Raw genomic sequence first — 27,572 nt, forward strand, 5'->3', positions numbered from 1 at the left:
TAAAGTGACCATGCTTTAGAAAGACCACGGTCATTTTCAATATAAAAACACTGGTATGCTGGTAAAAACAACATAAAAACAAAAAAACCCAAAACCTGATCATTGTTGGTTAAAATATTTGGTTTGGTTATTTTTTTTTCATCGAAATGAACCTAAACATTTGTGCTATTTTCAAAGATGCACAACTTTAATATTGGACTTTGCCATTTTATCTAATCTTTGATTCATAAGGCAACTCATCCATAACATTTCCAGTGGTTGGGGACTGCTGAGCCTCTACTGAAACCCTGGGGGTGAAGGCACTCACCAAGCCTAAGCCACCCACTACTCTGCAAAAACTTTGATAGAGGGTTTTTCTACTCGCTGATTCAAAATATGCCCTTGCACCCAAATTCTTTCTACTGGTTCTTATGTAGCCTTCTCTAGAGGCTATCTATTCCCTGTTCTAATTAATAATCCTCAAATCCCCAAATGATAGTAACATAAAGCACAGTACTTGATATCAGTAGGTGCTTAATAATATAGTGAATGCTGAATGAATGATGGCTTGAAACAGTTCTATTTTTTAAAAAACCATTAAACTGAAAAATAAATCATCACAAATTAATGAAATCAAGGGTATAAATGGGAAAAAAAAGGCTAGAAAAAATGACATACACAGCATAATTAAATTTCCCTAATGTGAAAACTTACAAATCTAAGAACAGCTAGGTAAAGAGCTAATTTCTGACCAACTAGAACAGAGTGGGCAGTGACCAGAGGCCAACTGCATGTGGGTCAGAAGTGGGCTGCGAGCACTCAGGTAGCTCTGGGGACCCACCCTGTGGTAGTGGAGTGCTGGCCCTGTGTTTGCTGGGCTCATCTTTCATTGTCTTGGGAATCTTATTCCAGAATGCAGGGTTTGGGAGTCAAAGGTTAAACCTACAGCTGCAAAACTGGTACAGGGAAACCTTGTCTCTGCAGAGATCCTCAACAGTTATAAAATGGGGGCATGGGGTTGTGTGTGTCAGTGTTGCTTGATAAAAAAGAAATAGTGAGACTATATAAAATCTAGATAAATGTGCAGCCACTATGGAAAACAGTATGGAGGTTCCCCCCCAAATTGAAAATGGAACTACCTTATGACCCAGCAATTCCACTCCTGGGTATCTACCCAAAGAAATCCGAAACACTAATTCGAAAAAATATATGCACCCCGATGTTCACTGCAGTGCTATTTACAATAGGCAAGACATGGAAACAACTGAAATGCCCATTGGTAGATGATTAGATAAAGAAAGTGTGGCATATTTATACAATGGAGTATTACCTGGCCATAAAAAGAATGAAATCTTACCATTTGCTACGGCATAGATGGACCTAGAGAATATTATGCTAAGTGAAATAAGTCAGACTGAGAAAGACAAATACCATATGATTTCACTTATATGTGGAATCTAAAGAACAGAATAAATGAGCAAACAAAACAGAAATAGATTCAGATACAGAGAAAAAAAACCTGATGGTTGCTAGATGGGAGGGAGTTGGGGATAGGAAGAAAGTGATGGGGTTAGAAAGTACAAAATAGTAGTCACAATATAGTCACGAGGATGTGAAATACAGTATGGGGAATATAATCAATAATGTTGTAAAGTCTATGTGGGTGCCAGATGAGCACTGGACTGACTAATCATGGAAATCACTTCATGGGCTGTGTAGATGCCTCACCTCTTTGCTATACACCTGAAGCTGAAGTAAAATAATACTGAATGTCAACTATAATTACACACACACACACACACACACACACGATGTAGAGTACAGCATAGGGAATATAGTCAATGGTATTGCAACAGCTATATATGTCAGAGGGGTAGTAGATTGGGGGGGTATTGCTTTATGAGGGGTGTAAATGTCTATTTTGTTGTTTTGTACACCTGAAACTAATAAAAAATATATAAATGGTTTAAATGCATGGCTACCAAACATTAAAAAACTTTCTCCATGTTTCGATTGCCTCCCTCCTTTTTCATTCTCCTCCTGTCTTTTGTGTCCTAACACCAGCAGGATTCATTGGTTGTTGGTGGGGATGTAATGAGGGGCAGACAAGATGAGGGCAAGAGGGACGAGACAGAGCAAGACTGCACAGACAGGAAGCGGCGGTGGTGGAGGCGGCCAGGGAAGCCCATCAGATCAACTCTGGGTGCAGAAAGGATGTGCCTCTACCAGCAGCAACGTAACACACAGAAGAGTGTGAACAGGTAACATCACTCTCACCTCACATTTACTATTGTTTGAAAACTGCATTTTCCACAAAAGAAAAGAGTGGAAGTGAAAAGTCAAAGATAGGAGGAAAATAACATTCGGGGCCAGTTCACCCTAATGCGGCACTTTGGTCATAAATACCAAGGAAGAAGCAGAGGCACTGATCAAGCTACAGAAAAGATGGCTACTTAATGATAGGCAAAACCAAGGCAAAAGGCATTTGGTATATGTGGACTCGTGACTCCGGAAAGAACTATTTCCCATTAATTTTCAATTTAAAGGAGTAATATTATTCATCATTTTTATTATTATTTAGGGGTATAAGGTCTTCACTAGAATTTTATGATCCTTGTTATGCTTTATCATTATTATTTAATTTCATTAACACTAAGAAAGTGTTTCCTATGTGCCAGACACTGTCTAAAGTGCTTTTCAAACAGAAACTCCAGGAGGCAACCCTATAAAGAAGGTACTCTCAATTTGACTTTAACTTAACTTTTGCAAGCGTTCATTGCAACCCAGATGTGCAGTCAGCTTTTGGGTTGCAATGAATGGAGTTCAGCAGCAGTTGTAAGAAGGTACTGAAAAATATATCATAAATATTATTTTTCTCTGAATATTTCTTGTTTCAAATAAAATACATTTTAATTATAAACTAGTAATTCAAATGAACTAAATCTACAATATATACCAAGAATCAACATGATAAAATTCCACACATTAAAATACGCTTGCAGTTCTGTTCCCTCCCCTGCTCCCACCCCAGGTACAGAGATTCGCCATCTTCATACGCGGGGACTAGTCAGCTAGAGGATCTAGAGCTCTGGTTCTCATCAGTGTCACTGCTTTCTGAATTCTGACAGCGTGCACAATGTTTAGTTCTCACTAGCACTATTTTTAATCGTTTAAGTCCCACTGACGTAATTAAGTCAGAGGTTCTCTTTAATAAATGTTGAACCCACTCAGCACAGGTGTGATCTCTCAGCCTGTAACTCATTCTTTCCTTCCCAGTCCTAGTCATTTTCACATTGTTTCTGATGCCTCCTCATGGGGGCTTTTGTCTATTAAAATGATTATTTTAAATAAAGATCTTTTAAAAGGTATAACATATTATCTCCAACAAATTCCATGTGGTACATTTAATTTTAACAAGACTTTAAATAAATTTAAATAAAATAAGATTTTTTAAAGAATATATTTTTAAAGTCTTGGAATTATTTTTTTAACCACACATGACATTTAGAGTCCAAGTCATACATAATAAGAACCTTCTGGAGGTGATACATTGGTATAAAAAATCATTTATGAAATCATACAAAAATATCTAGGAGATCATTGAAGTAAAATGAAAATAAAAGCATTATTTTGATCAGAGAAATCAAATTTTAATGAAAATTTTTAGAAACAAAATGTATATAGATATAAGCCAAACTGAGCTACAAACAAAAATATATTTCGTTTTCTGCACTTAAATTCTGGTTCAAATCTATCTAATAATACAAAATAAGAAATTTGAGGGGATAAAGAAATATATGATGAAGAACCAAAAGTAGCCCAAAACAGAGAAAAGTAAAAAGCAACATGCTCTACCAGTGTTTCATCTGTATCCCTAATTAGTGAAGGAACAAGTTTTTGTTAGAGTTTATGGTAGAGGAGCTCTTATATTTTTATCCTTTTTAATAGTGTAATAAATGATGAATTTCCTTAATTGATTGGACAGCCTTTATAAAATAGCATCTTGTGAAATTATGAGCTTGGAAGAGGTTCTCTTCATTAAGCAAGCTCATCCTTTTTCTAACATTTATTTCAGGGAAGAATTAACGGCGGGAAGGCAGGATTCTACCTGGTATTGTGGATCATATACAATTATATGTAATAGTAAAACACTGTCCTTAAAATAATTTTACAAAAGTCAGAAAAATAGCTTAGAATTTTCACACAAAATGCATATTGGTGATCTCAAATATCTTAAATATCTCAAATATCTTAAATGCTAGTCAAACTCAGCACTTTTAGGCGTCTGTTTGAAGTATTAACAGTTCCCATAAAAGGTTTTACACATATTAAGCAGAGTCCCTAGTGGTCAGAAAATAAGGGTAGATGCTTAAGTCTGGCCAGAGATCCATCAAAGATACAGATGGCAATCACTGATATAAGTTATACATGTTAGGTTAATTAGTATGATATCATACAGGAATTACCATATAGCAATAGGAAAGAGCTTATTATGGCAATTTGCTATAGATATTCAATTTGCCTCTGGATTACCTGGTTATGGAAACAGTAGAAAAACAATCAGGGGCCCATGATGAAATAAGGAAGCCAAGGATAAAAATGAGGGAGAAAAACTGAATATGAGAGATAATTAATAATGCCAAGATTTTACCCACTTTTAGCTATTATTTCCAAGTTAAATCCTGAAAATTCTCCTTCATGCTTTAGAACTTACAGTTTTCATTTGAATATAAAAATTATTTTCCTTCTAATCTAAATGTATTCTGCTGGCTAATACACTCAAAGGCAATACTGGATTTACAGTGATGACACCCTTTTGTTAAACCCGACAACTTAAAGATATTCCATTGTCCCACTGTGATTTAAAAACAACTTGGATGATATATTTCTGGTGTTGTTTTCTTTGTTATGACCCTCATTAGATGGCATTTTATGTGTGTAAAGTTATGGGGTAATACTTGCTTTTCCTGTACACTTACATTCAGTTGAAAACATCACAACAATTGTAAAGTCACAGTTTTACCAGGATTCCTTTAGGGAATGCTGATATAACCTGAATTTAATCCTGGTCAAGTTAGTGGGTTTAAGACTGGGGTTGGCCAAGTGTTGTGCTGTTAAGATACGGAACTTAAAGGTAAGGATGACTTTTAGTACCTGCAATGGGGCTGGGGTGGGGAGTATGTTCTATCATGAAGTGTTCTGGCCTGGCAGTCTTTAGCACATCACTATTTCTCAGGTGTGTAGTATGTCTTGTGTTTCAATCACCTTGATTCTTAATCAGAAATAGAAATTTCAAAACTGTGACTTTAATCACATACTTGTAGGAAATTTTAGAAAATATAGTACACATATTAATTTTAATAAATGTTTTAGTAAACAAATACAATTTAATAAATGGAATCTTATAAAAATTTTATGATAAAAACTTATACGCTATATATTTTGGAAGCATTTTGACATTCATTGTAAATACTTCTTGTTAGCAGATAGGTATTTTGGAAGCATTTAAAGCTATTCAAATATATTAAATAACAATGCCATCATTTGTTTTTTGGTTATTTTCACTAGTCCAATATATTTACTAGGCTCCAATCCACTAGTGGAAGAAGCCATTTAATTGGAAGAAATTTCAAACCATGAGCAGAATTTTAGAAATAATAAGAAAAAGATAACCTGGTCTATGTAAACACTGTATTTCCAAATATAGAATTAAGAGTCCTTTTAGTGACAGTATTCCAAGATCATATGGGAAATCACTGGTTTCTCAAAGTTCATAAGCCTATTGTATTTAAAAGTCTTATAATGTAAATGTATTGGGTAATTACTAAATCTTAGATTCTACCTGTAAAATATTTCTTCAAGCTGCCTCTTTTCCATTGCTGTCAGCAATTCTTACCCAGATAATTGCAAAGCCCTCCTACGTGGTATCCTTATTTCTAGTCTTGCCTCTCTTAAATACATAGACAACAATGATTTATTTTAAACGCCAATTAGACCAAATCATTTAATGCTTTACATTCTCAAAAGTCAGTTCCACATGGGTGGATGTTTCTAGGAATTGATCTTGGTCCCTCTCCTTGTCTCACTTTATTAGCAATCTCAATTAGCATCATGTAGCACATGGATTATCAAACTAATATTTCCAAATCTCTATCCAAAGCTCCAGAATCATATAATTCAACTGTCTACTATCTATTCATGGTCCCACAGAAACGATTACGTTTCAATGCCAACCCCTCACCCCCCCACCCCTTGCCATAGAATAAAGATCTAAAATAATGCCGTCCAACAGGATTTTCTATAATGACTGGAATGTTCTATATCTGTGAGTCCAACAAGAGTAGCCACTAGCCACATGTGGCTGGCTATGGAGCACTTGAAATAGGGATAGTGTGGCTGAGGAACTATATGTTTTTTTTAATTTAATTCTAATTAATTTAAAGTTTATAACTATATGTGGCTATTACTTATTGGACAGCACAGATCTAGATTGTTCTTAGCATGGCATATATATATATATATATATATATATATATATATATATATATATATATTTATATATATATATATATATATATATGCATTCTGATGTCCTGGCACTGCCTCATTTCGTCTCACTCAAAATCTACTCTAGCTGCAATAAACTGATCAGTGTTTCTTGTATACTTGATGATATTCAGACATGCATGCCTTTGCTCATACTCTTCTCTCTGCATAAGGGCCCTACATTTCTTATTGTACTGTCCTTGCTTACATTTCCAGACACAGCCTAGGTATCATCTCTTCTAGGGAGTTTCCTCTAAAACTTCAGGTTAATCTAAAAGTGCTTTTAGGTATCTATCTAATACTCATGCCGAGCTCCCAGGGATGAGCATGAGTGGCCTAAGACAACCATAAGTCCTATTCCCTGCTTTCCTAGCCTTTCTTGTAGTTAGAGTTGGCCATAGACCCAAATTCTAGCAATGCAATTTAAGCCCATGTCTGCTGGAAAGGGGGCAAATAAGTTTGGCACCAGCCTCTTGTACAAACATGCAGCCTTGAAAGATTATCTACTGAACCGCTGAAAAAGTCATGTCTAGCTATCATAGCATCTTGGTACCATTTAGACACAATCATGAAGTAAGGCCAAGAGAATCTACAGGTCTCAATATTATAAAGTCACCACTGCCAGCGGCTGCCTACCTCTAGAGTTGTTAATTTTAGGAAAAATAACCAAAAAATAACAAATGGCCATTTTGTTCAGGCCACTGCTAGTTGAGTTTCTTACTTGCAGCCAAATGCATTTGTGATGCAGGTTGTGCATGATTCTGTTATAATTATTAGATTATATCAAAATAACGTTTACACATATATTGTATAATACTAGACTATCCAGTACAGTGTCTATTCTGACTACCTAGACGTAACTTAAATAGGAAGTAGGGTAAGTATTACAGCCATGACTTCACCTAAGTCTATATATTTCAAACCTCTTTTTTCTCTCTACACAATATTGTGAGGTTCTTATAAACAAATGCTTAACATTTATTAGGAATTAAAATATTTGTTACATTATACTGGGTATTGGTAGAGAGGTGAATGAAATCTGCCATGAAATAAGCTGTCTGTAAGGTTACCAAACTCACCAAGAAGGGATTGATTAAGTTGTGTATTCAATTATTTAATATGAATGTTACACAAATGAGATTGAATCATTTAATGATTAACTAAGAGAGTGGTCTTCAAGACCCTGAAATGCTAGGATTCTGTGCAGGGCCAACGATAAAGCCCTATGGCATACCTACCAGATACCTCACTCCACCAGGGCCACAACACACTCATCCATATTCTTACATAAAGCTACATTTCAAGCCTAAATGTAGTACCACCAGTTTACAAGTTTTCCATTTTGGGCAAAAGACTATTACAGAAAAATGGTGAAATAAAATATTTAGTCAAAATTTTTCTCTAAACTGGTAATTTGACCAAAAAGAAAAAGCAGTTCTTGTCCAAATTGTTCTGGTGAGCATGATAGTCCCATATAAAAACAATTCTTTCTAAGAAATTGTAATTATTTTTTTAAAGTTCTACAATATTGTCAGAGATTGAGGTAAATACACTTGATTTACATTTAACATCGTAGATGTTAAAACAGAATATTTTTCATATTAAGCATTCTTGCCATGTCCTCCATTTTCCGAAACTCCTCAAAGATTACTGATAATGGTTCACATACATCTTCAAAGTGTTTTACTTTTCAGGATGTTGACATATGTGCTCAATAACAGTGATTGAGTATATTCTTATTTTTGCCCCCATATTTTTTATCTTATAAAATCAATTTATGATCAATAGAGACAACTGAGAAAGTTAAAAAAAGTATAAAGAAAATAAACATGATTCATTATTCCCTGAGATAACCACTGTTATCAATGCTTCCAGTCATATTAAAACATATACATATTAAAACACACACAATTGTTAATACTAGAAAAATAGATTATATGTGGTCTTGCTTCCTAATTTTTCACTTAGAATATATCATAAGAATCATGTTTTGGGATTACATAGTCCACAAATACATCACTTAAATTATGGCATAATATTGCATCAGATGGATTTATTTGCCCTATTATTTCCTTTATTATTAGGAATGTATTAGTTCCCATTTCATGTCACAAACAACACTCTGATGAACATCTTTAAACACAGACCTCTGCTCCTTAATTCTCTGAAGATGTTTATATGCTTAAAAGTGGAATCATGAGTAAAGGAACCCAAGTTTATCAGACAATTGACTCACATTCCCAATTGTATCTCAAATTGATTATAACAGCATTGAGTAAAATTTTATCTAATCTTTATCAATCTAAATGAGAATTATATTTTGTTACTTAATTTGAATGTTTCAATATTTGCCCTTTTCAGTATTTTTATTGGCAATTGTTATATTTTTCCAATGCATTGTTGGTTCACTTTATTTTTCCACTATATGGTTAAGTGACTTCTTACTAGTTTTAAGGGTTTATTATATGCAAAGAATACAAAATTTTTTATATATGTTGCAGTTTTTAAAAAAAACACATTTGTCTTTGCATTAAATTATATTGGAATGAAATTTTGGGGTAGTCAAATTTCAAACTTACCCCCTAAAATGTCTTCCACTGCTATTTTTCTTAGAAAATCCATGGTCATTGGAAGATTGGTAATATATTGTATATTTTTCTATTAATTATTTAGAATTTTAATTTTTTAATACTAGTTGATGTTCCTCATAATAGAAAATTTTGCAAAATTTTGATATTTTGAATAATCAGTTCCTTATATAATTGGTTTGTGATCTTTCCTTCCTTTATTTTTACCTCCTCCCCATTCATCCATGCATTCAAAAATATTTACTGAATGCTTACTATGTACCAGGTTCTGATAAGAAGGCATTTATAAAACGTATGTTAATGAGCAAAACAGGCAAACTCATTGTTGTTACAGATCTTACTAAAATTCAAGGCTATTATAATTGAATGTTTAATTAATAAATAATACTCTTTCAATGCTTTGATTTCAAAGTACATATTTTTTTATATTACTATTGCCATTTCTGTATTCCTTTTATCAAGCCATATCAATTTATTTTAGATGTCTCTTTTAAGTAGCAGAGAGGTGGTCTTTGTCTATAAACCAATAGAGAATCTCTGTCTTTTATTGGGAGAACTTAAAGCATTTATATAGTGTCACACCTAATGTTTGACAGTGTTATTTGTCATCTTGTTCGAGCTTCCTTTGTAAGCAAGCACTCTTGTTGTTATTACTACTTAGTGAGACTTATGAGTCAGGCACATAAAAGTTAGAAACAATGAACATTTTACTGAGTGTTTACAACGTGCTAAGTACTGTGTTCTACCTGATTTTTCATTTAATCCTCATAGTCCTATTGCATAGATACTATTTCACAGGAATTTCATAAAACAAAAAATTACGTGATTAGAAACATCAGTAAAATAGTATATTTGATTTCCTCCATGTGTGCTAGTGAATAAGGTAAACTTTTATACTTCTTTCCCACTTTGAATGATTCACCAGATTTAAATAGATCTAATATCCAAATACTGTTTTTCAGATTATTATTTTTGACAATTGCATTCAGTTATAGACCCCTAACCATATCTTACTGGTCACATTGCTTTTGAACAGTCCTTTAAGACCTGCTTTCCTCTTGCTTGAGTTATTAATTTTTATTCACCTTCCAGTGGGGAGAGTTTATGCTTCCCCAGAAAGGCATGTGGATGGCACCTTTCCTAACCTTGTGCATATGTGACTGGGTGCAGCCTTTGTTTATCTTAAAATTCATGATTACTTTGTCAGTACAGAGTCTGCTTCTTCCATCTCATCAGTTAACTCTTTTTATAGGTCAAGTTTAAGGTAACAGAACCACTCCTACCCCTCCCCACTTCCTGATTTTTCTATCCAGCAGCCCTACCTAAATAAGGTGAGTACAGCAGGTCCTTGAATAACATCGTTTGCTTCATGTCATTTCATTATGTTGATGAGAAAAAAAAAATCAATTCCCAGCCAGAGTCACTGACTGTGTAGAATGTGTATGTTTCCCAATGTCTGCATGGGTTTCCTCTGGGTACTCCATTTTCCTCCCACATCCCAAAGATGTGCACATTAGGTGAACTGGTATGTCTAAATTCTCCCACTCTGAGTAACTGTGGCTGTATGTGTCTCAGTGGCCCTGTGATCAAAGGGCATCCTTCCCAGGGTTATTCCCACCTGTGCCCTGAGCTAGCAGGGTAGGCTCCGGCCACCTGAACTGGAATAAGTGGGATGGAAAATAATTTTTTTTAAAGAAATTTTATTGGGGAACAGTGTGTTTTACCAGGACCCATCAGCTTCAAGTCAAGTAGTTTCAAGTAGTTGTCTTCAATCTAGTTGTGGAGGGCACAGCTCCTTGGCCCATGTGGGAATCAAACCGGCAACCTTGGTGTTATGAGCCTGCACTCTAACCACTTGAGCTAACCCGCCGCCCCTAATTTTCTCGTTTTTATTCATCTTTCTTAAATGTATGAATAACTCATGTTTCTTTGAATGTTCAATATTAGAAGTGTTTGGGGTCTGTATTTAGAAGTTTGGTGATGTTTTTGTGACCAGAAATATGCCGTAGGAAATTAACTCTTGCTTATATCAATTAGCCTACAGTAAGTTCTTTTTGTTACCTGTCGTTTTGCTTAACGTCCCCATTTTTAAGAACCTACTGACAATGTTAAGTAAGGACTTACTCTATTGGATCTAGACAAGAGTTAGGGCTTAGGCAATGACTTATTTTAGCTATACTTCTGCTGCTGGCACCTCTATGTGGAGGGTCCTGAGCTCTTTTTATCCCTAATTCTTGGCATGGCTGTGGGCCTGGTCTCTCCATTGCCCTTGATTTTCCATTTCTTCCCTACCAGTATGGCTTTTGATCACTACTAACAAGACTCTTCTGATTCCAGGCCTTCTATCTGCCTGTTTGTTTGTTTTGTTTTGTTTTGACTTATCTGGTCAACCTGAGTTTGGTTCATGGTCCAATCTGACATAGTCCCTGTGGGCACCTTAATTTTCTACCATGTTCACAAATGTAGTCAAATTAGTGTGCGTGTAGGCTTAACAGTTCAAAGCCTGGCTCAAATTCTTGGTAGCTGGTCCATCTAAATAGTCTTTATAAGCCTTAATTTCCTCATCTAAAAAATGGAGAAAATAAAAGTACCTACCCCAATGTGTTATGAGGATAAATAAGACAATCCATGCACATCCATTAGTATAATGCCTAGCCCACAGAAAACACTCAACAAATATTAACAAGTATTAATCATTATTTCAAATAATTTATTATTCTTCTCTATAATTCTTAATCATTATAATTCTTCATAAAGAAGGGAAAATAACCTGCCTTTTCAAAGGGAGTAATTCTGGGGGAATACACAGTGGTGTATGACAAAGTATCATTGGGTCTTCACCTCCTAATCCCTCATTCTGTTTTTTACATTTAACATGTAAGAAAGCTCACTGAAAATAAAAGCATATTTCAATCATTAACTGCGTTCAGAATAGGAAGCTTTTTGCTTAAACTGTTGAGAGAATTTTTAAGGTGGGTAATTATACCGACTTTAATGACTGAGAGTTATATTTTTTACAATATGTTTATATTTCAAATACAGGTTCAAAACACTTAGTAGTCATACATAATTACCCTGTGACATGTGTTAGAACAAATACATTGTTTTATAAATATTTTAAAATTATATCACAAAATTTAGCAGACTATTTATCAATAATCAATAATCTCCCCAATTAAATTCCTATAAACCACCACAGTGAAACAACTGCAAATCCAGAAAATAGAAAATAAGGGAAATGTAAGATGTATAATAAACATTTGGGAGATACAGAATTTATCCCATGAGTGTTGTAAAGAGCTCATAATTTAAGAATGCCAAAGCCCAAGTGTGTAATGAGGGTCTTTCCTCAAAAGTGACATTAATTGCATATCCCACAGATGCTTATTATGTATTCTATTTATATCAAAGTATAACATGTAGTCAAAAATATACAGATTCAATATATTTAAGGGTGATAATAAAACACAGTTACTCTGGTCTAGCAAAAACTGTTATTTTTAAACTTTAATTTTTGGTCTTTTTAGAAAACAGTATTATAGTATCAAGTGAAAACAATATTGAATATTTATATTGAACTTGTTATGATTAAGAGTCTTTTGAACTCATAACAAGTATGTACTCAGGGATAGAATCATAACACTAATATTTTAGAGGCTTTTGCACAAAAATAATCCCAAAGTGATAAAATAAAAGGAAATTCTTGTTCTCATAGTAAAAACAAAGATATCAAAAAAGCAAAACAAAACAAAAAAACTCTTAGAAATTACCTTGTCAAGTTGGAAATAATGTCATCAATGTTTTGCTTTGGAAATTAGCGTGCATTGATAGGCCCCTATCTAACTCAATTTTTAGAAAGTCTAATACTCACCAATAACTGGCAAACAAAAGACAACTCGAGATGTTAATGATTGGAATTAAAGCAAGAGAAACTTCATTCTAAGTGAAACAGGAGTAATCTTTCGTAAAGTTAATGAAAAACACAGTGTAAATTACTTTTAGGAACTATTACTTTATAATACCACTTACAAAGTATTGAATATTTAATTTCAAAATAACTTTTTTTAACCTAAATAGCAAGTTGATTTAACATTTCCTAATAGAAAAGCCAACCAATATTATCCAGCAAATAAAGCACTTATACACATAAAATATAATTAATAAGCAAGTTATTATATAGCATTCAAGATCATGGGTACTTAGTCCCATATTTCAATATAAATATTAATTTATTTAAAATTAAGAAAAGCTAATTTGAAGTGACTTTAACCAATGTTAGTGCAATTAACATTTTTATTCTAATTATTAATTCTAATTTTGTTAAATAAATGCATTAGCAAAATGCAACCAATTGTTTACATATGGCACATCTGCTACATCAGGAGACTTTCAAATATATTCTCTTACAAAAACAAAAACAAAAACTACTTTAAAAAATGAATTGCAAAATCTTTTTCTTAGTGATAATTATAAGCATATTAGAAAGCAGATTTAAATAAATTTTAATGTACCATGCAACTGCTAAAGATTTACTAAAATTAGAAACCTGGACTCAAATGGAGTATAATTTCATTTTGCTAACACTTTCTGTATCATGTAAACATAATTTATGATTTACTCCCCATTTTATATAATTTTATTGATAACATTTTTCCCTTGGTGAATTCATTATTGACATTTTTGTTGTATTGTTTTCTAATTTTGTTAGAACATTTTAGTATATAAGAAAATATTTTTCTTTGAAAATAAAAATTCTATAAAAAAAAAGTTGGCATGCAAAGGCACACTTTAGATAATATAATTATGGGTTCCGATGCCATTCTGAGAAAGAGTAGGTTTTATTAACTGAAAATTGACTATTTTATATTTGTCCACTGAGGAAGAGCAGGTTTTATTAACTGAAAATTGACTATTTTATATTTGTCCACTTGAAGATAATTTACTCAAGCTGTAACTAATTATTTTCAAGTATTAATATTGAACATAAGCCTAAGTTACCAACTTTCTTCCAACAGGAACAGACAGTAGCATTAGCAATTATTTAGATTTATATTACTTGTATGATATAAAACAAAGTATTTCAATTCGTTTAAATGAGATATGGACCTACAATATTTATTAGGGTCAAGGACATAAAATTGTGCCAAACTGCTATGATCTGTTTCTAAAAGTTTACATTAAACTTCTATACAACCTCTTCAGAAGCATTGATCTAAAGCATGGCTATTATGTGTCCATAACTTACAAGACCATAAGCTTTAGTGAAGAAAACATAGAAAACCAAAGCCAGAACTGGAAGCGTTCATGAATCACATAATTCACCACAGTCACAGAGCCATGATATTCTGATTAAGTAATGGTAATGGCAGATAATGATAACAAAAGCATTGACAAACATATAATTAATGTTTATTACATACTAAGCACTATGATGTTTGTACATTATGATTTAATTCCCTATGAAGTAGGTACAATTATTTTTAGTCTCCATTTCACAGATGAAGAAACCAAGGCTCAAAATGGGTAAACAAGTCCACTTAATTTCAAAGTCTGTGCTTCTAACAGCTATTTTGTATTGTATTACTATTATTCTTTGGCCCCAAAGATTTAACAGTTATCAACAGGAAATATGCAGTGGAGAAGTATAGCTTACTCGATAGCACAAAGACAGGAAAATAAAACCACAGTGACCTGTCATGCCCCACAAATAAAAAAATAAAATAAAATTTAATAAATGAAATGAGTAAGTAAAATCTTTGTCCTATAAAACATAGTACAGACCAATTAAGAGAATGAGTGACGCTTTCAAAGATTTTTAAAATATATGTATTTTTACATAATGTAGATGAGATTTTACACAAAAAATAGTGGGATAAATAAGTTAGCTATGGTCACTGCAAGTCTTGGTATTGTTAATATCGCTAAAAAACAAAGCTGAAAGAATTAAGAGTCATTACATCATGGATCATGGAATTTTTCCGGGGGAGGTACTAGTCAGATGTCAAAGAAGCTCTATGAATGCTTATGATGAAGAGAAAGCTGATGGAAACCAATGTCTGGAAAGGGAATTGGAGCACAATGGTTAGAAGCCATTGTACCCACGTCCATCCACTACCACTGCAATGTAAAGCACCAGCTGGGACAAAAAGATAACAAATAATAAAGCATTTCAAAAACATAATAAACATGTCCAACATTAATTTCTTTCCCCAATATTTAAGACCAATTTCTAGACTTTAGCAAACAATTTCTGAGGGTGTAAAATAGGCTTTTGTATTTGAATAAACCAATTCTTTGAATGTATAGGAGAAAGGGATACAGAATTTAACTCTACCCTTGCCACTAGCCATTTTAAAATAAATTTTTACATCTATAAACACAAACATACTAGCCAGACTTATAAGTGTAAACCTACAGTACTGCCCAATACCCACGTTATCCACTACTTTCTCATTTCCAGTGGGAATGATGGAACTGCTCTCAATAATGAAGTTAAGCTTAAGTCACAGAAATGAAAACAAGTGTCATTAAAAAATAGAAAAGCAGACAGTGTTCAATAACTTATCAGGGGTTCCAGAGAAGAAAGTCAACTGAATTATTTTTAGTGAAAGACTCTGTGTAACACAAGACTACAAAGAAAACACTCATTGATAATCTTCTCTTTGGACTAAATAAATAGGCCTCTGTTCTGGTCGTAAACCTTTGACTTATTTGAGATTCTCTGTAATTTGAATAGTGAATTCATATTTATTGAGTATCTACTATGTAGATCAATGATATCTTTTCAATTTTCCATGTTCTACCTACTGAGAGATGGGGCTTGTGGAAAATATCTACCAAGGAACTGCCCAGCACAAGACATAAATGTTCTATTGTCTCAATATAAAGGGTCCTTTTGTTGTCTGTAGTACACTCAACTAATTCATATTTATTAAAACCGCTATCTTTATAATTTGCCTACTCAACTGATAAGCCACTGAATGAATGCGCGCACAGACATGCACACACACACATGCACACACTCACGGCCCCTAAGGAGTGACTGTCTCCCTATTCTTCTGCTATTATAGCATGTTACAGAGGTTGTGTGGCTGAAGAAGATTAACATATTATGTTCACTGTGAGGAACATTGATCTTACTTTTCAAAATGCACTTCTGAGGGCCAAGCAGAAGATCACACAATAAAATGGAAAGAACACACAATGTGATATATAGATGATATATTACAGAATTGTACTCCCTGAAACCTATGTAACTTTACTAAGCACTGTCACCCCTATAAACTTTAATTAAAAAAAGAAAGAAAGAAAGAACGATTGGACAAGGATATCTTAAAGGATTGTTTGGGTTCAGAGCTGGCTTTATCTATGTATGACCTATGCAACTCTGTGCTTCTTAAAATGCTTCATTTAATGATCTGCTATCGCCATCTTGAAATTCTTACTATTATTTTTTTTGAAAGGGGCAATTCATTTTTATTTTGCACCAGACTCTGCAGATTGTGGAGCCAATCCTGCTTGGATCTGAATTCTAACTTCACTGCTTAATATGTGTAAACTTAGTGTAGGCCTTCATTTCTTCCTCCATAACAAAAGGGTAACATGCAGTTAACAGGCTTGGTGGGAGTATTAGATGAAATGTCATATGTGAAAGTCATGAGCACAGAGCCTGGCACGTAGGACACAAAAGAGATATGAAACGGAGCTGGAATAGTTCCTGTTCTCTGAGACATACAGAAACCATCATAAATCATAATGTAGCTGAAATTTAAACTTCCATACTTACAACCCATATATCTGCGGTGCAATTTCCAGTCTGTTCAAGTGCATGTAAAGCTCAATATCATGCTTCTTCAGTAGATGATCCTGGATATGGTTGACTTTAGTAACAATAGCAATTGTGGGCCCTAAATCCTGTGGTCTAGCAAAGGGGATGGGAGGCATCAGTGTTTCTTTCCCCTGAAAATAGGAAAAAGGGAACATGTGTTATTTCACTATGAAATTAACAAATATATGGACATAATTCTTGCATACATTTATCAATGGAAGTTTAAATAAGAAGCAACCACTATAATCATCTTATGAGAAATGCTTATAATGTGGAATCATATGCTAGTCATTATTACATAGATGATTTTGCTCAAAGTAAAGGCAAGGAAATACCTTCTAAAATATTTTCTACCTGTATTCCCTTGACCATTTTCTCTGGTGACATTATGGAAAACAAGATAATTTTGGCTAGAGGTAGTGGTAGCCACTGGTCTATTTGTCCATGGTCAGTTTGTCTAATCAGCCACAGTGCCTAAATGGGCTACTCTGATGAAAATATATTTCCTGTGGCATAAAACTTAACCAAAAAAACAGTACAGGAAAACTGTTTTAATCTGAGCTCTCCAAACTATAAAAAAGTCAGAAAATAAAGGAAACTAGTACTAGAAAATAAGATGTTCTCTAACTGTCCTTTGATCCATATAGATAGCTGAGTAGAAAAGGTTTTAAAACTCTCCAGACTAAAAGCATAGCTGACTTAAAAACAAAAACAATTTATGTGAGACTACTACAACTTCTCTTGCCATCCCATGTCCATATTAAGAAAGATGTATCTGTAACTCCTTATAATGCTTTCATATTTACGCTTCAGCTATAGCTTCAAATCTGGTGACTTCCTCAAATGTATTAACATATTTCTGACTTTCCTTCTGATGTTGTCTTCAGTTTCTACCTCTCTTCATAACTGGGATTTATAGCATCACTCTCGTGATTGTCTACTTAGTACTCATCCTCAATCTACTTCTCTAGCTCAAATTCTTGTTTCTGCTGCATAAATTGTTGCTTTTTCACACAGTTTGGTCTTAGGTTTATTCTCTACTTATATGCAATTCCCTGAGTGACCTCAGTCATCTACAGTGCTTCCATCAAAACCCATTTTCCAAAGCCTCAATCTGTATTCATAACCTAGAGCTCTCTCAAGTGCCTCTCATACATTCAAACGTTGGCCAGGAATCTCAGATTGCCAAAAGGGCCTCTAATTCATCAGGCCCACAGCTAAGTTCATCATCCTCTGCTCAAACACACCTTCGTCCTTTCCGCACACCTCCCTCAACCCATCCTCCAATAAGAACATCTACTTTGCCAATGTTAGCTTCTCAGAACCACTCAGGGGGCTCTTACATGTCTCCTCTCCTGCAGCCCTCTGGACAACCTGATTTGGGGTCCTAACCATTTCTTTACTCCTAACTGGTCTGCTTTTAAATCTACCTTCCACAATGCCTGGTAATCCACCTGAAGCAGATATTAGATTATGCCAAATTGCCCTCCTTAAACATTTTTAATAGCTCTTCATCATTTCCACTCGGGGATAAAACAACATCCCAAATTCTTCAGCCAGGTCAATAAGGCCTTTCATCATCTGGCCGGCCTCAACTCTCACTTCCAGGGATCCCGGGGACGCCATTCTTTACCTAGAATATCCCCTCCCCAGTATTTCCACTGAGGAGCTCCCAAGTATATTTAAAGATCTGGCTCAAGTGCCAGATCCTGTTTCATTATCTTCTTCTATATTTCCACAGTATCCTTTTCTATGTTTCTGCCTCCTAAACTGCGAGATCTTCAAGAAGCACATTATTTTTCCACCACTGGACCATGTTGAGGAGCACAATGACAATGACAGTAAAGCTCTTGCCCTCATGTCTGGAGGGGACGACCACACAGAAAATAACTTAGAATTCCACATGAAAGCCGGGGCTAACCAGGCTGGCAGAAAGCAGAGGAGAGGAGGAACATGTGCTGGTGTGAGGAAAGATTTCCTGGAAGGAGCTCCATCTGTCTTTCCAGGATCATTTCAAGTCTTAAAAAGAAATGCAGTCCTATCATCAGAAAAATGCAAATAAAAACCACAATGAGACATCACCTCACTCCTGTCAGAATGGCTATCATCAATAAATCAACAAACAAGTGCTGGCGAAGATGTGGAGAAAAGGGAATCCTTGGGCACTGATGGTTGGATTATAAATTGGTGCAGCTGCTGTGGAAAACAGTATGGAGGTTCCTCAAAAAATTAAAAATAGAACTACTTTAGGAGCCAGCAATTCCACTTCTGGGTATTTATCCAAAGAAATCCAAAACACTAATTCGAAAAGTTATATGCATCCCTATTTCATTACAGGACTATTTACAATAGCCAAGATACGAAAACAACCAAAATACCCATCAATAGACAACTGGATAAAAAATTGTGGTACATTTATACAATGGAGCATTACTGTCATAAAAAAAATGAAATCTTACCATTTGCTACAACATGGATGGATCTAGAGGTATTATGTTAAGTGAAATAAGTCAGACTGAGAAAGACAAATACCATATGATCTCACTTATGTGTGGAATCTAAAGAACAGAATAAACAAACAAACAAAACAAAAACAGACTCATAGATACTGAAGATGGTTACTAGCTGGGATGGGGGTTAGGGAGATGGGTGAGTAAGGTGAAAGGATTAAGAAGTACAAATTGGTAGTTACACAATAGTCATGGGGATGTAAAGTACAGTATGGGGAATACAGTCAATAATATTGTAAAAACTATGTATAGTGTCAGGTGGGTACTATAGACTTATTGGGGGGATCACTTCATAAATTATATAAATATCTAACCACTACACCTGAAACTAATATAAAGTAATATTGAATGTCAACTATAATTAAAAATAATAGTCATGGGATGTAAAAAGAACAGCATGGGGAATATAGTCAATAATATTGTAATAACTATGTACAGTGTCAGATGGGTAATAGACTTACTGAGGTTATCACTTTGTGAGGTATATAATGTCTAATCACTATGTTGTTTTGTATACCTGAAACTAATAAAAAATAAATAAATAAAAGGGGAAAAAAAAGGAATTCAGTCCTTTGTACCTCCTACACTGTGTGCCCTAGTGTCTTTAGGTCTGAGGGATATAAATCCATATTAATTTTTATGATTCAATTAATTTGTGTTAATGTATATAAACATGAGAAAAGGAAACCTCTGCACTGTTGTCATTTATTATAAAAATAATATATCCAAGACACATTTTTCTGATTTTGTAATATCTCATATTCCATTCAAATTAAAAAAGATTTTAATTCTTGTTAAATTATTTTCCTACTGATATTAAACTGAAATGATTTTATTTTGGAATTCATGTTAATTGTAAGGTACTATTCACATTCAAAAGATACTGTTTACTCTGAAGCTAAATTTCCTTTAAAAAACAAGCAATTAACATTTTATGTATTTTGGTCATGGAGTTTTTCCTTTACTGAAGAACCTTGTGTGGCTAAATATTAATACCAGTCTTGGGTGGTGGCATTGAGCTCAGACAGGGTTTCTAACAATCACACGGAAAACAGATCACTATATCTTGTCTTCTTCTCAAGGTCTTGAATATACACACTTCTACAGAGATACAATCACTGGAGAGAACTGATCCTAAATCAACCTGTTTAAAAATGTTTAGCTTAATGAAATCATGTAATCAATTTCTAGTTTGAATAGAATGAGCTGTCATTAAAGCAATTGCATATGTAGTACATTTTTCAAATGCTTAATAGAAACTCATGTGTAGTCTAAGGCTTATATATAAACTATAGTTTGAAAAGATTTCCCCTGTGCAGAGTACTTATAATGAAATCTCTTAAATTTAAGAAACTCAAAAGTGATGTTCAAGGTCACTTAAGTGCTAAACAGTAAAATCAAAAGAGAAGCTCGAGTTAGTGTAAAATACTTCCTTATCATCAGGATGTCTTATCATAATAAAGAATGTTATTTGCATTTAACAAATGGGAAAGCTACAACTACCAATAAAACTAGAAAATCTTTTTCCACCATTTTTTAAGCAGTACTCAAAATGGGTTCTACAGATCAGAACCAGTCCACAAACTGTTATAGGCATGCAACGACATAATGATTTTATGCCATTACGTAAACCAATGCGCTGCTTTCTTCATCAAGGAAGTCTTATGAAAAATATGTCTGCTGAAATAGGCATCATGCATACTGATATAAATGAATTTCCAAAGGAACCAGAAGAACTGAATGAGAGAGTGGTATATTAATTTCTTGAACTTCTTTTTAAAACGTGATAGAATCATGAAATAGAATAAAAAGGGGAGAATTAAAAAAGTGATTCACTAGACATGCATTGTAGGAATATATTATCCATTACATAGGCAAGCAATTAATATAAATGTTCAGAGGTCACATCCATGTGTTCTTTGATAAAATGAACGTCTTTATGTTGTCTTAGCCATTTTATGAACTTGACTCAGTGATATCAACATGAACACGTAAAACTGAAAAATGGTAACCCTCACATTTTTATCATTCAGTTTCTCAGATACTGTGAATAAGTTATAAAATACAAAATGACCACTGCTTGAAATAATCACGGTGCCTGTTTTATTTTTATTTATTTATTTATTTATTTATTTATTTATTTTTTTAGCTGAGCCATCCTGCTACCTATTGGCAGCTTAGCGGCTGCTCAGCTCGGGCTGGCCTCGAACCGCTGTTGCTCAGAGCTCAAACTCTTGAGCGAGCTCTTAACCAACTGAGCCATTCGGCCGGCCCAACGGTGCCTGTTTTAAACGTATTCAAATATTCTCTGCTCAAATTTTTGATGTTCACATAAGTCTATGACTTCATCAAATCACTTGTCGAGAATATAAAGTTATTGTTCCAAAACATAATGCATTTCATCACATATGGTGACAGCAAGTTTCACCTTTAATAACTATTACAGAATGTATCATGTTTATATATTGCTGCAAGAAGATTTTATCACCTAGGCTAGGGGTCGGCAAGCTATCTCTGTAAAGAGCCAGACAGTAAATATTTTAGGCTTGATAGGTCATACAGTCTGTGTTGCAACTATTCTCTGCTGTTGAAATTGAGCAAGCAGTCACAGGCAATAAGTAAACACACAGGCATGGCTATATCCCAGTGAAACTTCTTTTATAGGCAGGGACACTGAATTCCATATTATTTTCACATGTTACATATATTATTCTTCTTTTCCTATTTTTTTTCAGCCACTTAATAATGTAAAAGCCTTTTTAAGTCATAAGCTGTACAAAAACAGATGGCAGGCCAAATTGGCTTACAGGCAGTATTTTGCCCTGACCTTGACCAAAGGCATAAAAAGCATTCGTTAACCAGTTTCATTTTTTAAGAGATGGAATGAAGTGACTAAGTAATACATGGTTTCTAACCAGAATGCAATCAATTACACCAATATAAAAGAAAGAAATCATATAAAAAATAATATGCCCCAAACTCTTAACATCCTTTGTTAGAATGCAATTTTTCTAATATTGAGTAATAATAATGAAAAATAATGATGTCTAAGATTGCATATATGTGTGTTTAAAATGAGATAATTGCACTCCTAGAGATATGCCAAGAGAACTGAAAACTTATGTTCACACAAAAGTTTGTACATAAATGTTCACACAGCAAGCAAAAAGTGAAAAAAACCCAAATGTCCATCAACTGATATATAGATAGGCAAAATGTGGTATATCCACACAATGGAGTATTATTCAGCCATTAAAAGGAATGAAGTACTGAAACATACTACAACATGGATAAACCTTGAAAACATTATGCTAAGTGAAAGAAGCCATACACACAAGGCCACATAGTGTATAATTCCATTCATATTAAATGTCCAGAATAGGCAAGTAAATAGAAATCAAAAGTAGAGTAGTGGTATCAGAGGCTCTGGGGAAGAAGAAATGGGAAGGTACTGGTATGGGAAACTTCCTTCAGGGATGATGAAAACGTTCTGGAATTAGATGTGGGGACATTTGCACATTCTTGTGACTATACTAAAACCTACGGAAGTATATACTTTAAAAAGGTGAATGTTAAGGTATGTTAATTATATATCACAGTAAAAATTACAGTTGAAAAATAAGAGAGAGTAAGGATAAATAGTATTGATGCTAAATGTGTAAATTTAATAGTCACGCATTGGTAAAAGCAAAAAAACCTATTTGACACAGAGCTTATGCATTTCAGTTAACAATGTATTAATAAACTCACTAGGATAGCAACAGATTAAATAGAAAAATGCACTTATTAAAAATTTATAATAATCTTTAAGTAAGAAGTTATACTACATTATTATGCACATGTACAAAAGAAGTTTCTATTTATTTATATATAATTTTTATATTATTTATGTATATTTGCCAATATCATCAGAGATATGGTTTAGAACCTCAGTTCAATCTTATTCCATGAGTATTTTTATATTTTTTATAGAAATAATAATGGCTTTTATTCTCTGATTATATGCTGTTATTGAAATTATTTGTTCCCTCAAATATATTGAAAAGATCTGTACAATATGATTTACCTTTTGACCATCATGCTCAAAAGTAGAAAACCAAGGTTCAGCAGTTTCCATAAGTTGTGAGAACATCGCACTAAAAATTAGAAAAAGAATATAATGCTGTTAAACCTTTGTTAAAGTGAAGATGGTATAAAAAATAAAAATAACAGTAAGTTTTTGTACTTACTAGGCATCATGTTCCAGATACTCAGGGTTCAAGAGAGTTTTCATTTCCTCACTTAAAAAAGCAATACATGCAATCAAAATGTGTTATTTTTTAATGGAAGGATATATAAAGGTTGCCTTATTCTATACTCATCAGCCAATTTTCATATAATGTGCAAATGAAAAAACATTAGCCTTTTTCAATAAGAAGATCAAGTCCATTAACAAATGAAATCCTTTCTACAAAGATCAAAACCATATTAGCTGCCTGTCTATCCTACAATGAGGTAACTATCCAATTATTTCAAATAACAAATATGAATGTGAAAAATTCCTTGAATGTTCCTGACCTAGAATAAATTAAATACTCCACAATATATCACTTACTGTCCAAAACAAAACAAAAAACATTTACTTACTGGTCAAATATACCATATCAAAACATTAATTTATTTTCTTTCAATGGCTTCTATTTTCACTATATTTTAACATTAATTAATCAGAGACAGCACCTCTTCCAAATCGATTTTAGTTGCTTTTACATTTAGTGGATTGAAACAGCTATAAAAGTGTGTCTAACTCATTTAAAAGCTATTTTCAATCATCTGTACGTTCCTATGAAGTATATGCTGCAGGCACGTTTTTAAAAAGGTAAAACTGGTCTGAAAACAGGATCCCAAAACTAACCTCATCCTTATCATTCTTTTGAGTAACTAAAGCAAGGCAGTTAAAATATGGTTGTAGTCAGGTCTAGTAAAGTCAGTATGATTAGAAAAACTCAAAAGAAATTAGAAAATACTAATCTATAATACAGTAAACAAAAACTAATTTAACAAAGGCTCTAATATATGTTCAACAAAATGGAGGGCTACATTTGATTAATAAAGATCATATAAACACATGAAATGCTATGTAATTATTTTTTACTTTCTGCATCTAGATGGGCTAGCCTGTGGAATACCCGACAAAGTTTTATAAACCTGCAGCAATCCATTCCCAAGATGCTTCCTCGCTGCTTCTGTGGCCCATCCATCAGTGAGGGTATCTTAAGTTAGAAAATAAATTCTAACAAGTATCTTAAGCTAAATATAATTACTATAGTTATTTGCTGGAAAGAACGAATTAATGTGTTTCAAAAGCGTGAGAAATCATTTTTGTTTAGTTACCGACTGAGGTTCTTGGTGGTACTGTTCTCCTATTATGAACTGAACTGAGTCAAAGCTGGTGAGGAGAAAGTATCTCACAGATAAGGTGCCCATGCAGCTTGTAGTGAAAGAATGGGTCATTACAGGATGGTATAAATGACTTACTATCAATCTTTAGCACTCTGCCATTACAACAAAACTTTCTTCTTGATCCATTAATTATGTGTCTTCCTTTGATACAGATCGAAGATTTGCAAAGACATTTATTTTTCCAAATTTTCCCTGAACTGGGATTGCAACTACTAAGTGGAGTTAACAATCAGCCAAATGTTGAGGATTTACAGAAGTAACTTCACTTGAAAAGATTTTGAGGCTGAAGAGATTACAGCAAGGATGGAAACAGAGATGGAGCTTTTATACAAACTTGCCTTGGTTGTGCAGACTCACTGGCATGAAGAAAGGCTTGGTGGTCACAGTGGAGGATAAAGACGATAGGTGCTAACAGCTCATGCATGCCCTGGAACATAAGAGCACGAGGCATGAATGGACTGGATGTTTCGAGTCCACCAGTGGACAAAATAACCCCAGTTAAATGCTACTTAACTGATCCCTGCCCACCAACGCTTCCATATTATACAGAAAAGCATAAAAACAAAGTTACAAAATGAGATTTTATTTACGTTTAGACTTTGATTCAAATTCAACCCCAGCACATATTCTGCTTCAAAACATGGAGAGCAATTCTCTTTTAAATGACACAACAAACAATAAATTGGCATGGTAGACAACCTTGCACCTGTCAGTTGCTTCAAGATCTGTACTCATAAATATGAATTTCATTTATGCAAATTATAATCATGAGCTACAGTGTGAAGATCTACAGTAAGAAGGGCAACTAAGAACTGTAGACCTAAGTAAATTACAGCCAATGTTTTCATTATATAATGGCTCAAAATTAGGATGTCTGTAGATTTAGGAAGAGCTGAAGTCAGCTAGCTGGAAATGTTAGATAATAAAAGAAACAAGCTTTAGCAGGTACGACAGAAAATGAAGTTTTTAAAGTATGATTTCCAACATGTTTAATCTGAAGACTATAATACATTTTTTCCTATCTATTTCAACTACAAGGTTACTTTTCAATTTATTTAATGATTTCTCCAATGCCATTCATTTTCCTTATACTGGTGTTCATCTGTGAATTATATGAAAATGTATAGGAACAAAAAGGCATGTTAGCTACTAAGGTGTCTTTAAAGGGTATCATAAAAATGTACTATTGATCCATTATTATGGGGAAATAAGGTATTCCACATAGTGATTTGCCTTGTGAATTGAAATTTTTTTCCTCTTAAGCATCAAAAAACATATTTTAGCAAGTGAAAAATAGATTGCACTCTTTTTTTTCCACTAAAAGTAAGTAAATTGCTATTTGCCTTTTGCTTAATAACTATGGATGATCTTTTACAAAAAGACAAGGCAAAACACAAACTTAATAGGAAATAAATAAAATATGCAAGCAGAGAGAAGAAAGAAGTTTTTGCTGGTGGAATTAAGGAAGGTTTACTGTGACAGGAAGACAGTCACAAAGGCTTCTGCACAGTCTAGAAACTTAGTTGTCCACACAAAATATTATGAGAGTAAACTCATCAGAGTTCATTTATAAGGTATCTCTAGCCTTGAATTAGGAGGCCTTAATGACATTTCTACAAAATAATTTACGCTCCACTGATAATTTACTTGTGATTTAGGACAAATCATCACACTTCACTTCAATCTTTTTAGGTAACTATCTCCTTACTAAACAAACCTTGAAAAGACTAATAACCTTTAGAAGAACATGGTAGAGACCCAGAAAGAGTGGAATTAATTGTTGCTAAGTACGTTTTAAAATCATCATGAGGGGTTTATTCCCCTGGAATAATCTCAAGTCATTCCCAAAACAAGTACCATAATTTTAATTTTAATCATCAAAGTAATAGCTACTTATTGTAGAAAATGACATAAGAGCAAGCATAAAAAGAAAAGGAAAAGAGGATGGTATAAAGAAAGAGAAGGGAGGGAAGGAGGGAGGGAGGGAGGGAGGACGGAAAGAAGGAAGGAAGGAAGGAAGGAAGAAAAAAACAAAAGAAAGAAAAAGAAGGCATTAAAAAGTGTGATAGATATCCATAGGTTGTTGTTTGTTTTGTTTTTTTGCCTATTTCTTTTACCTTAGGATAAGGTACCTAGAAGCATAATTTCTGTGTTAATGAGTAAAGACATTTGTTAAAGTCTCTGATATATACAATTACACTACCCTTTCAAAAAGAACTCCCTCACTTTCAAGCATAAAAATCACCATCTCACAAATCCTCACCTATGTCTGTAGTATTTTCAAAACAATCCTGTCAAATTTCAGTCAAATTGTTGTTTGAACTTACTTAAATGCTAGTCAGATTGCATGCAAAATTTTATTGGTCATTTTTGGTTAATGAATTGGCCATTTTCTCCTAATGAAGTGTTTCCTTTAGCCTGATGATTTGTAACAGTTCTTCTCCAATTCAGGATATTAACCCTTAGTCATTTCTGTTACAAATACTTTCCCATTTGTCATTTGTCTTTTAATTTTGATGACTTATGGTATAGTAAAGGTGTGTATTTTAAAATAACCAAATCAGTAAATCATCCTTTATGGTTTCTTGTTTTGCTTTCATGCTTAAAAAGACCTTCCTCATATTGAGATTAGGTAAGTATATGGTTTCCTCTTTTTTACAGTTAATTCTTTTTTTTTTT

General features: G+C 33.7%; 1 protein-coding gene across 3 annotated transcripts in view; it reads right to left on the reverse strand.

Annotated features, from left to right (window-relative positions):
* The window catches only part of TBC1D5 (TBC1 domain family member 5), a 447,679-nt gene that overhangs the window by 206,043 nt on the left and 214,064 nt on the right, over window positions 1–27,572 (reverse strand). For all 3 annotated transcript variants that reach the window (XM_019629011.1, XM_019629009.1, XM_019629010.1), the window contains exons 9-12: window positions 25,232–25,320; window positions 23,681–23,731; window positions 23,518–23,587; window positions 16,900–17,072 (exon numbers count right to left, since the gene is read on the reverse strand). In XM_019629011.1, the coding sequence (XP_019484556.1) occupies window positions 16,900–17,072; window positions 23,518–23,587; window positions 23,681–23,731; window positions 25,232–25,320 (383 nt within the window). The remainder of the gene's footprint in view (window positions 1–16,899; window positions 17,073–23,517; window positions 23,588–23,680; window positions 23,732–25,231; window positions 25,321–27,572) is intronic.

This window comes from Hipposideros armiger, unplaced genomic scaffold (assembly GCF_001890085.2).
Source record: "Hipposideros armiger isolate ML-2016 unplaced genomic scaffold, ASM189008v1 scaffold_823, whole genome shotgun sequence".
In the NCBI taxonomy this organism is placed as follows: Eukaryota; Metazoa; Chordata; class Mammalia; order Chiroptera; family Hipposideridae; genus Hipposideros; species Hipposideros armiger.